Source organism: Camelina sativa, chromosome 3, assembly GCF_000633955.1.
Source record: "Camelina sativa cultivar DH55 chromosome 3, Cs, whole genome shotgun sequence".
Classification (NCBI taxonomy): Eukaryota; Viridiplantae; Streptophyta; class Magnoliopsida; order Brassicales; family Brassicaceae; genus Camelina; species Camelina sativa.
This window is the reverse complement of record NC_025687.1, coordinates 12,824,062-12,836,597: the sequence shown is the minus strand read 5'-3', so window position 1 is coordinate 12,836,597 and position 12,536 is coordinate 12,824,062. Positions and strand designations below refer to the sequence as shown.

The window sequence follows — 12,536 nt, the reverse complement described above, 5'->3', positions numbered from 1 at the left end:
AAAAAAAAAAAAAAAAAAAAAAAAAAAATTGTCAGCTACGCATAATGTACTAACAAAAATTTGATATAGTGCCAACATCATAACTATTATATTGTGACTGATCGATAAAAACACCTGCGTAAAAAATCCAGTTCGGTTTTATATTTCTGGTCATGGTTCTCTTTGTCCACTTTTGACATTAGAGTAATAAATGACGGGAGTTGATGATGACCATAAAACAAAATGTTTTTAACGTTTACTCAATACTGTACAAATCTTTTTATTTTTATACTCAAATACAACTATGGAAGTCTTACAAGTTACAACCTATGTATAAGTAAGAACCGGGTCGGATCTAATAAGTCGACACGATCGCAATGGTAATAGGGTATTGTTATGACCGTAAGACAATCCACTTAATGATTAAGCTTAGCTAGTTGTTAAAACAAACATATATACTAGTATTAAAAAAACATATTGGTATCTCTTATAAATAAATATTAATTATAGTTAAATTAAGGTGACAAATGATTCTCTGGCAATTGGAATGGTGTTAGTTGACAAATATATGTTTCAATCATGTGACTACCTCTCTTCGTTGAGATGTCAACTTTTTGGTTTTTTTTTTTTCTCCTGAAACACGAATTAGATATATTTGCATTTTGTCGTTTGGTTGATCACTAATGACGTTGCCATAACTTGGCTTATCACATACTAATATGTTTGGGGCCTTTGGGCTGATCTGGCTTTCTTCGTCTCAACGAGACTTATTATTACTCAACAAATTTCACATCGCTAAATTTAGACATTTTAAAAAGAAAAACAAACATAGAAAGACAATATAGTGTTTTCATTTTCAATGGGCTAACTTAACGAATTCGATTCGATTGTTTAAGTCTAGTCCTTCTGCTCAATGTTTTAATGAATTCATACCTAGTTTGATTGATCGAGAGTAGCTAGCTTTATTAGGCTTTTTCGTTCGTGAGCACGTAAATGTTTGGGTTTCGTTCGTGACCTCATTGTTCCATCTTTCTTTCAATTTGCTAGCCTAGACTGCATGATTGCTTCGGTCTGAACTTTGAACACATAAAACTCATATTAAACTTTTTTTTATTGATGACCATATCTTTTTGGCATATTGTTTCGCAAAATCGTTAGTTTTGTTACATATTGTTTTACAAATTTTTTTAAAAAAATTCATAAGAATCCTAGTTGGAATTCTACCATTGTAGAGAATAAAGTGAAGAAGTTCTTAAATTTAGAAAAAATAAAATTTATTTTTTAAAAAAATTGAAAACCCCTATATTCTACCATTGAATGATGGTCTTAATTGTAAAACCCTAGAGTGGTGGAGGGTTCAAATCTCATGTTTAAACGACTCTGAATTAGACACAAAATAGAAAAACTGAATATGTATGTAATTTAGCAAATAGAAAGAGAGAAAAATTAGCATCACACGTTTGTACATATTGAAAAGGACATTGCATAGATTGTTGGGATAAAAAAAAATGTCTCTTTCTTAAAGAGTTATTATGTACTAACGTTATTTACATAATAATTTCCTCAAATAATTAGGTTTTTAAAGCTAAATTACCTAATTCTCCTTTATTAATTTCAACACTAATAAATTTGGAAAGATAAACTTTTGTTTTTACCAAAGGTTTTGCCCAAAAAAAAAAAAAAATAGCAAAACAGTTTCATCATATATGTACTTTTTTATCCAATTCCCATTCTCGTAATTTCCATCTAATTGTATTTATTTACCAAAGGTTTTTTTTTCTTATCGTATAATTAAAATATACAGAATTAACCAAAGGTTTATGGGGAAAAAAGAGGTTAATATTCTCTTTGAGATGAACGGTGATTTCTGGATTCAGATTTTCTCCTTTTCGATTTGCTTTAGGTTTTTTTCTTCTAATAGAGCGAGCAGAGAGGGCGATAAAGATCACAATTGCTGTGCATATATTCAATCGAACTTGATCAAACTCGGCCGGGCATAGAGAGAGAGAGAGAGAGAGAGAGAGAGAGAGTCCGGTGAACTTGATTCCACGAAGAATCAGAGAGAGAGAAGACGAGATGCTAGGAGAATGTGGCAGGCTATCAAAGACAGAGAAACCGGTCGAGTTCGTTCCAATTCCTTCGCCAATCGATTCAAATCCCGCCGTGCTTCGTCTCTCCAGCTCTCTAACCGTAAAGATTTCGTTTCTCCTCATCGTGGCTCTGTCAACTCCCTTCAGGTTTCTCTCTCATCGTAGAGTTTTATGCAGCTGGAATCCATAGCTTTACCTTAATCCTTGAAGTGTTAGATGGCGTAGTAGTTTGCGGCTGCTTACTTACTTTTGTTGTATCTTCTTCTTTAACCGTATGTGATTCTTCAATCAGGTTGATTTGACAGAAGGGAGATACCTGCTCTCTGGAGCAACAGATGGTTCAGCTGCTGTGTTTGATGTTCAGCGGGCCACTGATTACGAGGCAAGTGGTCTTATTGCCAAGCACAAGTGTATGTTTACTGTCGACAAGCAACATGAACATGGGCATAAATTTGCCATTTCCTCTGCCATTTGGTATCCCATTGACACTGGCCTCTTCGTTACAGGTTCTTTTGATCAATTCATTAAAGTCTGGGATACCAATACTGCTCAGGTACCATAATTTCAGTATATACCACTTCCCTTGCTATTGTTTATTTGTTTTCCACTCTAGGCAGGCTCTCATATTTTGTTTTGTGTCTTTTTTCATGTCTTAGGCAGTTGTGGATTTTAAAATGCCTGGCAAGGTTTATAGAACTGCCATGTCTTCTTTGGCAATGTCTCACACGTTGATTGCTGCTGGTACTGAAGATGTCCAGGTCCGCCTCTGTGATATAGCTTCTGGGGCTTTCTCTCACACGTTATCTGGTCACCGTGGTATGTTACTACTTTTCTTTCCTTTGGAAAAAGATACTAGTATATCAGATTTTGTTATATAGAATCAATTGATGGATGGCTACTAGAACAATAAGCTACTACTATACTCATGCCAAAATTCCTTAGTTTTTTTAAAAAACAGGCTTTAAACTTGTCTTGTTGTGATGATTATGCCAGATGGCGTTATGTCAGTGGAATGGTCTACTTCCAGCGAGTGGATTTTGTATACTGGAGGGTGTGATGGTGCTATACGTTTCTGGGACATCAGACGTGCTGGATGTTTCCGTGTTCTAGATCAATCACAAACACAACTTGGGGTCCGACCACCAGTTTTAAAGCCACCAGCGGTTAGCAGTAAGGTTTGTTCCGTTCTTTTTACTACTTTCAATTCTTGGAAAGACAAGTTATGAATTCCTTTTGTGTGTTGTGCTGTTTAAAATTCCCTGAAGCCTATATTTGACAGGAGAAATGGATGATCAGTTTCTGTTTATTGAGAGGGGATTCCCTTTTAGTAATTTTATTACCTTCTTGTACAGACTTTTTCAGCTGCAAAATCTTCTTTGGGAGGCCAAAATAGGTTGAAGTCACTGCAGAATAAACACACTGGCAGCCAAAGTGCAAAGGGATCATCTAGCGCTAAAGCTTCAGTGGAAAAGTCTCGACAGAAGAGGCTTCACCCTGGAATGTTATCTACCCTAGATCGTGCTACAGCTCATTATGGTGTTGTTACTGGCTTAAAGGCAACCAACAATGGGATGTATCTTCTTAGTGCTGGTAAGTTCTTATTGTCATGGCTAATTTCGTTGTTCTTTTTGTTATTAATTTGAACTCTGTCACAAACTGATGTATAGGCAGCATCTAATGCATTCTCATTTGTGATATTAGCATGATTAGCATAAAAAGTTAGATGCCCTTGGGACCCTAGATGTAGTATTTACGATTTATGAGATAGGAGCCACATGTAGGTGGATTTTGGAAGTTACTAAAAACTCTTAAGTTCGTGCCTATGACCCATGTTTCGTTGGCGGAATGGATCCTGGGCGATGTTATATATCTTTTCAGCAGTTAAGTGTCTAATGGATATATTCTATTTGAATATTATGTTTCAGGGTCGGATTCAAGAATAAGATTGTGGGATATTGAATCTGGACGCAATACCCTGTTGAACTTTGAAACTGGACGCATCCAGACAAACAAAGCGATTCAAATGGATACAAGCGATGATCCAGCTCTTGTATTTGTTCCGTGCCTGAAGACTGTGAAGGTAGTCACCAACTTATTATTTTATCAGCAAATATTTACATTACATTGCTTGCATTATTCAATGAATCGTTCTGCAACTGTGTCTTCAGAGTTTTGGCATGTGGTCAGGTAGAACAACACTGATGCTTCGTGGACACTACGAAAGCGTGAACACTTGCTGCTTTAATTCCAATGATCAGGTATATCTTAATCCTCATAATCTCCCCAAATCTCTCGCTAGTCATTTGACTTTGTAGGTTTGCTTGAACTCACACACACACACCTCTAAATCCGAATTACTTGTTATACTTGCTCATAGGAACTATACACAAGTGGGGCAGATAGACAAATACTTGTGTGGTCACCAGACGGATCCGTGGAAGACGAAATGGTGGAGCTAAATTCTATCACTAGTTCAATTTCTTTCATATTAGAGGTTTACTATGAGTCTTGTTGTGATCAAGATTTATCTGTGTGCAGGTGCAAGATGAAGTAGCCGAAGATAAAGACAACTGGAGTGACTGAGAAAACAAGTTTCAGGCAGTCTTCTTTCTCAATCTGTGAATTTCCATGTGTGTTGCTCTGAGTTTAGCCTTCACAAACTCATATTAGTGATACTACTCGCGGTTTCATTGTTTATAAAAAAAAGAAAGTAAAACGAAATATCTGTTAAGAGTCTAGTTCATCTTACTACAAATGCAGTTTTATTGCCTATGAAGAAGTTTTTACTCGTGAAAAAAACAAAAAACAAAAAAACAGAGGTGTTCGTATTTAAGATATACCGAATCAATCCGAACCGAATAAAAAACCGATCAGAGTAGAAGACCAAAACGAATCTTTTTATTCAGCGAAGACAATAAACCTGCAACTAGAGATGACTATTTCCTTGAAGAGGAAATTTAAATATACATAACTGAAAGTTCAAAAATATACTAAAATGGTATCTATACAATTTGAATTTTGAAGCAATAAGGTAGCCAGTCCTCTACGAGTTGTTTGTTGTCTGATCGTAACGAAAATATTCAAGTCAAGTAAAACAGAAAAGTTTTAGTGTAGCCTTTGACTTTCTTGACCACTCCCAAGTCCCCAAGTCAGTCAATCCATTTCTGAGAAAACACATAGCCATGAGATATTTCAGAACGACTCGCAGAGATGAAGCTTCGTCGAAGCTCACTTAAGTGCGAGAAGACGCGTCAAAGCATCGTCTTCCTCTTGACCTATAAAAGGTAAAAAACCAAAAAAACTCCATTAAGTCTTTACCAGTGACTTGTTACTAACTTACTATATATATATATATAATATCTTCTTCTTCGTTCTCATTTCACTAGATCCCTTGAGTCTTTTCTCTAAATCTAATTCTAATTTATCTGTGAAGTAAGTATAAGCTGCTGAAGAAAATGGAGAGCTACTTGAACGAAAACTTCGGCGATGTGAAGCCGAAGAACTCTTCCGATGAGGCGTTGCAGCGTTGGAGGAAGCTCTGCTGGATCGTCAAGAATCCTAAGAGGAGATTCAGATTTACGGCTAATCTTTCCAAGCGTTCCGAGGCCGAGGCGATTCGCCGTTCAAATCAGGTTCGCGTCTTTTCTTCCCCGAGTTTTCTTACTACTGATGACTATCTTCTCTATTTCTGCTTGTATACTGTTGGAGATCTAAGTGATCTCTTAAGTTCAAATGTATTCCGAGTTTTTTTGTTGGTTGATTCACTTGAAATCTACACCTTCTTGTTTTGATCTTGGATGGGATCTGTAAGTGAGCTCGTTTTAGTATTTTTTTCCTAGTTACTTATCCTCAGGTGTGGGATCGTTATCACTAGGCATGACTGAGATTTCATTAGGTTCTGTTTCTAATTTTAGATGTTGAGTATAAGAACGTTCAGGAGTGTCTACCTTTGACCTTATCTGCGGGAGTCTTCTTGAGTTACCAATCAAAATTATGTATGAAATAAGTAGCAAACAAACATGACACTCTTTTTGTATAGTGGCCTTTGGTTCTTCAAATTCAACCCATTTCAAACGTACAAATGCCTACTGTTCATTTTTTTTCCTTTTGAGATATTAAAGGCTTACTGCTATTGGTGCTTCGTTCTAATACCGTTTTCCTTTGTCAACCTTATGAATGCAGGAAAAATTTCGAGTGGCGGTCTTAGTTTCACAAGCTGCACTTCAGTTCATTAATTGTGAGAATAAACTACTCTCTACTGTTATTCAATATGTGTATTTGCTTTCCTTAACGAGAAGTTATTGCATGCTTACAGGCCTAAAGTTGTCCAGTGAGTACACTGTACCTGAAGAAGTAAGACAAGCAGGGTTTGAGATTTGTCCTGAAGAGTTGGGATCAATTGTAGAAGGCCACGATGTAAAAAAACTGAAAATTCATGGTGGTACTGAGGGCCTCATAGATAAACTCTCCACGACTGTTACTAGTGGGATTGATACGTCTGAAGACCTGCTGAGTGTAAGAAAAGAAATTTATGGAATCAACCAATTCACAGAAAGCCCCTCTCGTGGCTTTTGGTTATTTGTTTGGGAAGCCCTTCAGGATACCACTCTCATGATTCTAGCTGCCTGTGCTTTTGTATCGCTTATAGTTGGAATACTGATGGAAGGGTGGCCAATTGGGGCTCATGACGGACTTGGTATAGTGGCGAGTATTCTGCTTGTCGTGTTTGTTACTGCCACTAGTGATTATAGGCAATCCCTGCAATTCAAGGACCTGGATGCAGAGAAGAAGAAGATTGTGGTTCAGGTTACCAGAGACAAACTGAGGCAAAAAATCTCAATATATGATCTACTGCCTGGAGATATTGTTCATCTTGGCATTGGAGATCAGGTTCCCGCTGATGGGCTTTTTATCTCAGGGTTTTCTGTTCTGATAAATGAATCGAGCTTGACTGGAGAAAGTGAACCGGTTAGTGTCAGTGTCGAACACCCCTTTCTTCTCTCTGGTACCAAGGTTCAGGATGGATCTTTCAAAATGTTGGTAACTACAGTTGGAATGAGGACTCAATGGGGTAAACTGATGGCTACACTAAGTGAAGGTGGCGATGATGAGACACCTTTGCAAGTAAAACTAAATGGTGTGGCAACCGTCATTGGTAAAATTGGTCTATTTTTTGCTGTCATTACGTTTGCTGTTTTGGTTCAAGGATTGGCTAATAAGAAGCGCCTAGATAATTCTCACTGGATCTGGACTGGTGATGAATTGATGGCGATGCTTGAATTTTTTGCTGTTGCTGTAACAATTGTTGTGGTTGCAGTCCCAGAGGGTCTGCCGTTGGCTGTGACATTAAGTCTTGCTTTTGCCATGAAAAAGATGATGAATGACAAAGCGCTAGTGCGCAATTTAGCTGCTTGTGAGACAATGGGATCTGCAACAACTATTTGTAGTGACAAGACTGGAACTCTTACAACAAATCACATGACCGTTGTAAAAGCCTGCATCTGTGAACAAGCCAAAGAGGTTAATGGTTCTGATGCTGCTATGAAATTTGCCTCTGGTATCCCTGAGTCTGCTGTTAAACTTCTACTGCAATCTATATTTACTAACACTGGTGGTGAGATTGTTGTGGGCAAAGGAAACAAAACCGAGATACTGGGAACACCCACAGAAACTGCTCTGTTAGAATTTGGGTTGTCACTCGGAGGGGACTTCCAAGAAGTAAGACAAGCCTCAAATGTTGTGAAAGTTGAGCCCTTTAACTCTACAAAGAAAAGAATGGGAGTTGTTATTGAGCTGCCTGAAGGACATTTCCGGGCACACTGTAAGGGTGCTTCAGAGATAGTTTTAGATTCTTGTGATAAGTACGTCAACAAAGATGGTGAAGTTGTTCCTCTTGATGAAGAATCTACCAGTCACCTAAAGAACATAATTGAGGAATTTGCCAGTGAAGCACTTCGAACTCTTTGCCTCGCTTATATCGAAATTGGTGATGAATTCTCCTTAGGAGCTCCTATTCCAAGTGGAGGATATACTTGTATAGGTATTGTGGGCATCAAAGACCCTGTCCGCCCTGGTGTCAAGGAGTCTGTTGCGATTTGTAAATCTGCTGGAATCACTGTCAGAATGGTGACTGGAGATAACCTTACTACTGCAAAGGCCATAGCCAGGGAGTGTGGCATATTGACTGATGATGGCATAGCTATCGAAGGTCCTGAATTCAGGGAGAAAAGTGATGAGGAACTGCTCAAGCTAATCCCAAAATTGCAGGTGATTGTCTGCCAAACACAAGTACTTGTGTTGGATTGTTTGTGCAGTCTGTGTTGGTAGTTCATATTTTCTACAAGGGATTAAAGTATATTTTCTTTCTTGCAGGTGATGGCACGATCGTCGCCCATGGATAAGCATACTTTGGTCAGACTCCTCCGTACAATGTTTCAGGAAGTCGTTGCAGTGACTGGTGATGGAACAAATGATGCCCCGGCACTTCATGAAGCTGATATTGGACTCGCAATGGGCATTTCTGGAACTGAGGTGTGTACTCTGTCTTCATTGTCCCTGTTTCATTATTTGGTTAATGAGAAAATCTAACACTCAATTAGCTTTCGAGTCTGGGTTCTCATATCAGAACAACATTTACATATTGTATTTGCCAATTTTCGTAGGTGGCAAAAGAGAGTGCGGATGTGATTATCCTAGATGATAACTTCTCGACGATTGTCACAGTGGCCAAATGGGGCCGTTCTGTATACATAAACATTCAGAAATTTGTCCAGTTCCAGTTGACAGTAAACGTTGTGGCTCTTATTGTCAACTTCTTATCAGCCTGCCTGACTGGTTAGTTCCCAGACCCACGTATCTTTTTCTTTTGTTCAAAGACTATTCTCCTCAGGATCGTAACTAACTTCTCTATGACATTGATCACTACTGTGGGTATCAGGAAATGCACCTCTGACAGCTGTCCAACTACTATGGGTTAACATGATAATGGACACACTTGGAGCTCTTGCGCTAGCGACTGAACCACCACAGGACGATCTGATGAAGAGATCTCCAGTGGGAAGGAAAGGAAACTTCATCAGTAATGTAATGTGGAGGAACATCCTCGGTCAGTCACTATACCAGCTTGTCATCATATGGTGTCTTCAAACAAAGGGAAAGACAATGTTTGGTCTTGATGGCCCTGGCTCTGATCTAACACTCAATACGCTTATTTTCAATACCTTTGTCTTCTGCCAGGTAAAACTTCCAACATCTCTTGAAAAGAAATATTACCCATAACCACACGTTTCTCATCACATATTATCTTCTTTCAGGTATTCAATGAGATCAGCTCGAGGGAAATGGAGAAGATTGATGTGTTCAAGGGGATACTAAAGAACTACGTGTTTGTTGTGGTTCTAATGTGTACAGTGGTGTTCCAAGTAATCATAATCGAGCTACTGGGTACATTTGCAGATACAACACCACTAAATTGGGGACAATGGTTGGTTAGCATCGTGCTAGGGTTCCTTGGCATGCCTGTTGCTGCTGCCTTGAAGATGATCCCTGTTGGTTCACACTAAGCTACACATTATATATAATGTGATTCCTTCTGCCGCACCTGTGGCACCTATGGCTTTGAAAGGCACCAATTTTTTCTCCGGCCTTTGGAAGTTTAATATCCCCAAGATGGCCTTGGAAACTAGTTACAGTGCTTTTTTTTTTCCATCAAATGTATCAAGTGATTGGAGGAGCATTTGCTTCGTAAATATTAATGTTGTGAAACTTTTGTTATTTTCTGTTCTTCTATCGATTGCTTGCCAACAACAATTCAAGTGACAGGTTAGGTTAAATAACTATAAAACCGAACACTGAGAAGAAATTGGAACCCAATTTGGACTATTCAGAGACAATTCAAGTAAAATACAATTGGTCAATGGCTCTGTAACATCATAGACTACTGAATTACAGGAATAACACTCAAGAGTCGAAAATTGTTATAACGAAAAGAGATTCCAAAGTGTAATGAGGGGACCAATGACTAAAAAACATGTAACAAAAATAAGTGTAATGATACAACAACACTCTCCAAGAGCAGCAGATGAGTTTGCAAAGCTTCAAAGTCAATTGTAAAGATCATTATTCCATCGTTTCTGTCGCTGCGTAATGCCCAATGTTCATATTCTGCATCACAGTTGGAAACAAAAGGCACTTTCATATTTTTTCTGAACAAGTACAATGCAAACAGAGAAGATGATCAAACCAGAATTTATATTACCTTAGCTAACATCCTCTGCTTGGTCAGGAACTGCGTTCTTGCTTTGTTAAGAGCTGAGTTTGGTGATTTAAACAACCTCTGCAAGAAAATAATTGCAAAATCCAGTTTCATTATCACTGATTTTGTTTTGTGTAATGGGATACCGCCATAAAATGCATATTTCTAGAAGATCCGAGAAACATACCTTTTCATCATTAGACAACTTTCCTCCACCAATCTTCTTTGGAGTGAAACTAAATACATCATGAAGGAATTCATTCTCCTGATAACCAAATTGGTTGAAAGAGCAGAGTGTCAGCTTTACAAGAAGAAAACTTCAGGGAGTTATCAACACTTGAAAAAATAATGCAAATAAGAAGACAGACCTGCATATGCTTAATAAAACCACCCCCAAGGAAATGCTTCAAATAGTTCAACTGTATCATCTGATACCATGTTGACGTCTGTAAATAGTCCCCTCCCACTTTTGTCGAGGTTTCAGGAGCGTATCCATCCTAATCATAAATAAAACATATCTTATACAAATCCAACAAGAAGAGTCAAACTTAAACCTCATCAGGAGAAAAGGTGAAGGTATACCTCAAGATATTCAACAAGATCTTTGAACAAATTTCGTTGGGTGTTGAGATCTTTCTTAGCAGAACCTTTACCACCCGCCTCTGCAGAGAGCTCTCTAACTTGCTTAGTGACTTTAGCTTTCAAGCCATGCATGTGCATCAATGACTCCTGAGACACAGTTCCTTCTTTCACTGATCCATTAGCAGACCCTTTGGCTTCCGCAGAGAACTTCTCTAGAGTTCCCAACTCGAATATCACCGCAAGAGCTTCACCAGCAGCTATACGTACAGATCGGTCATCCTTTTCCAACAATGTAGAGAGATAAGCTACGGTCCTGTAATGACATTAATAGATAATCAGTTTCTATATATATATGAATAAGAAGGACTACATCGAAGGAAAGCCCAACGCTCCACTTACTCTTGCCAAATTTTAGGACCCAGTTGCCAGTGATCAACAGTTGTGAGCAGAAACGCCCAGGAAGAGACAACAGCACTTATTACAGCAGGTGAAGGTTTGGTTGCCACAACCTACAAAACGCCAACTTACAGGTGAGCCTACTTAATACTTTAGACTAAATAACCTACTTTCTTAATAAACCAAATTGATATAAGAAAAAGGTAAAATGCATACATTAGACCCTAGTTTGGGGTGGATCATAAGCCAGATTATCTGCATTGATCTCTCGGTTTGCTCTGGATCAGTGCCACCAACAAAGGTTATGATTGCTAAACACTCGAGTATCTACAATAAAAATGGCAGGATATCAACAAGCGAAAATCCATGATTGAAACCTTCTTTAGAAAACTGAGATGGAATAAAGAAACTGCTTGGTTATCAAATCATGCATACCGAAGTTATTTTCAAGATTTCACGACCAGATTTAAGGGCTTGAGAAAGAGGAGTGACAGATTCTTCCAAAACCTCTTTAGCTTGATCCCCAAGTCCAACAGTCAATGCTAGCAACCCTGCAAACACACACCACGATTAGCTGTTGATATGACTCGATTAAAAAAAAAAAAAACTGATGAAGATGATTTATGAGTTGCCTATTATTACACAGAGACTACTTACCAATAACATGAGATGCTAATGCGGTCTCCTTAGTAGACCCTTTCTTAATGCAGTGTAAACTCTGATGCAATAAAGTCGCAAACCTGCCATCATTAAGAAGAAACAGGTGTCATAAATAAATACTAAACCACAGTTAATTATGTACGTTTGTATGATGATTAAACAAACTACACAAACTAAAAACTAAAAGAATGGAATAGAGTATCATCAGATAATTACTTGTTTTCGACAAACTCATGCTGCAAGTCGCTGTTAAATGCGTCAACAATGGAGGCCAAAGCTTGCTCTCTCGTTGAACTCCTTCAAAATCCATATATATAGGTTTAGCAACAACAACAAGAAAACCCAAGCAAAAGCACTTATAAAGAAAGAAAGAAAGAAAGAAACCTCTTCTCATAGAGAGAATCAAGGGATTGATCCAACAAAGCATCTTTGTGAAGAGTAACATCATCATTCAAGACTCTCTCAGATGGCATGGTGGAGGAAGAGCTTACACTACTTGTATCATCATCACTATCAAACATGGTCGCGTTCTTACGCTGAGATTCTGAAAAACACAAACAAAAAAAAAAAAAAAA

General features: G+C 38.1%; 3 protein-coding genes across 5 annotated transcripts in view; 2 read left to right on the top strand and 1 right to left on the bottom strand.

Moving 5' to 3' along the window:
- On the top strand, nucleotides 1,825-4,841 carry LOC104776835 (DNA excision repair protein ERCC-8). 3 transcript variants are annotated; one of them, XM_010500972.2, is made up of 10 exons: nucleotides 1,825-2,216; nucleotides 2,362-2,479; nucleotides 2,576-2,622; nucleotides 2,726-2,885; nucleotides 3,063-3,244; nucleotides 3,422-3,659; nucleotides 3,995-4,149; nucleotides 4,238-4,327; nucleotides 4,447-4,518; nucleotides 4,608-4,841. In XM_010500972.2, the coding sequence occupies exons 1-10, from the start codon at nucleotides 2,067-2,069 to the stop codon at nucleotides 4,650-4,652; spliced, it is 1,257 nt and encodes a 418-aa protein (XP_010499274.1). In that variant the 5' UTR covers nucleotides 1,825-2,066; the 3' UTR covers nucleotides 4,653-4,841. The 3 variants fall into 3 exon arrangements, 2 of the variants coding, with proteins under 2 accessions (XP_010499274.1, XP_010499273.1); XR_766174.2 differs by having other exon boundaries at nucleotides 2,362-2,622; nucleotides 4,257-4,327; XM_010500971.2 differs by having other exon boundaries at nucleotides 2,362-2,622.
- On the top strand, nucleotides 5,213-9,857 carry LOC104776834 (calcium-transporting ATPase 1, chloroplastic). The gene is made up of 8 exons (XM_010500970.2): nucleotides 5,213-5,353; nucleotides 5,503-5,701; nucleotides 6,252-6,306; nucleotides 6,385-8,336; nucleotides 8,442-8,600; nucleotides 8,732-8,903; nucleotides 9,007-9,305; nucleotides 9,383-9,857. The coding sequence occupies exons 1-8, from the start codon at nucleotides 5,280-5,282 to the stop codon at nucleotides 9,629-9,631; spliced, it is 3,159 nt and encodes a 1,052-aa protein (XP_010499272.1). The 5' UTR covers nucleotides 5,213-5,279; the 3' UTR covers nucleotides 9,632-9,857.
- LOC104776833 (interferon-related developmental regulator 1-like) overlaps nucleotides 9,966-12,536 on the bottom strand; it is a 3,181-nt gene continuing 610 nt past the window's right edge. The window contains exons 2-12 of the mRNA XM_010500969.2: nucleotides 12,346-12,505; nucleotides 12,178-12,258; nucleotides 11,959-12,041; nucleotides 11,737-11,852; nucleotides 11,518-11,628; nucleotides 11,305-11,414; nucleotides 10,906-11,218; nucleotides 10,692-10,820; nucleotides 10,511-10,588; nucleotides 10,327-10,404; nucleotides 9,966-10,232 (exon numbers count right to left, since the gene is read on the bottom strand). Of these exons, the coding sequence (XP_010499271.1) occupies nucleotides 10,188-10,232; nucleotides 10,327-10,404; nucleotides 10,511-10,588; nucleotides 10,692-10,820; nucleotides 10,906-11,218; nucleotides 11,305-11,414; nucleotides 11,518-11,628; nucleotides 11,737-11,852; nucleotides 11,959-12,041; nucleotides 12,178-12,258; nucleotides 12,346-12,505 (1,304 nt within the window). The 3' untranslated portion in view covers nucleotides 9,966-10,187. The remainder of the gene's footprint in view (nucleotides 10,233-10,326; nucleotides 10,405-10,510; nucleotides 10,589-10,691; nucleotides 10,821-10,905; nucleotides 11,219-11,304; nucleotides 11,415-11,517; nucleotides 11,629-11,736; nucleotides 11,853-11,958; nucleotides 12,042-12,177; nucleotides 12,259-12,345; nucleotides 12,506-12,536) is intronic.

What these genes read in the sequence shown, in the direction of transcription:
- LOC104776835 (XM_010500971.2), top strand. Translation starts at nt 2,067, where the DNA reads ATGTGGCAGGCTATCAAAGACAGAGAAACCGGTCGAGTTCGTTCCAAT. An exon ending in GGGATACCAATACTGCTCAG is followed by an intron (nt 2,623 to 2,725) that starts GTACCATAATTT and finishes TTCATGTCTTAG; the next exon opens with GCAGTTGTGGATTTTAAAAT. An exon ending in CGTGCCTGAAGACTGTGAAG is followed by an intron (nt 4,150 to 4,237) that starts GTAGTCACCAAC and finishes CTGTGTCTTCAG; the next exon opens with AGTTTTGGCATGTGGTCAGG.
- LOC104776834 (XM_010500970.2), top strand. Translation starts at nt 5,280, where the DNA reads ATGAAGCTTCGTCGAAGCTCACTTAAGTGCGAGAAGACGCGTCAAAGC. An exon ending in AGCTAATCCCAAAATTGCAG is followed by an intron (nt 8,337 to 8,441) that starts GTGATTGTCTGC and finishes TCTTTCTTGCAG; the next exon opens with GTGATGGCACGATCGTCGCC. An exon ending in TGGGCATTTCTGGAACTGAG is followed by an intron (nt 8,601 to 8,731) that starts GTGTGTACTCTG and finishes CAATTTTCGTAG; the next exon opens with GTGGCAAAAGAGAGTGCGGA.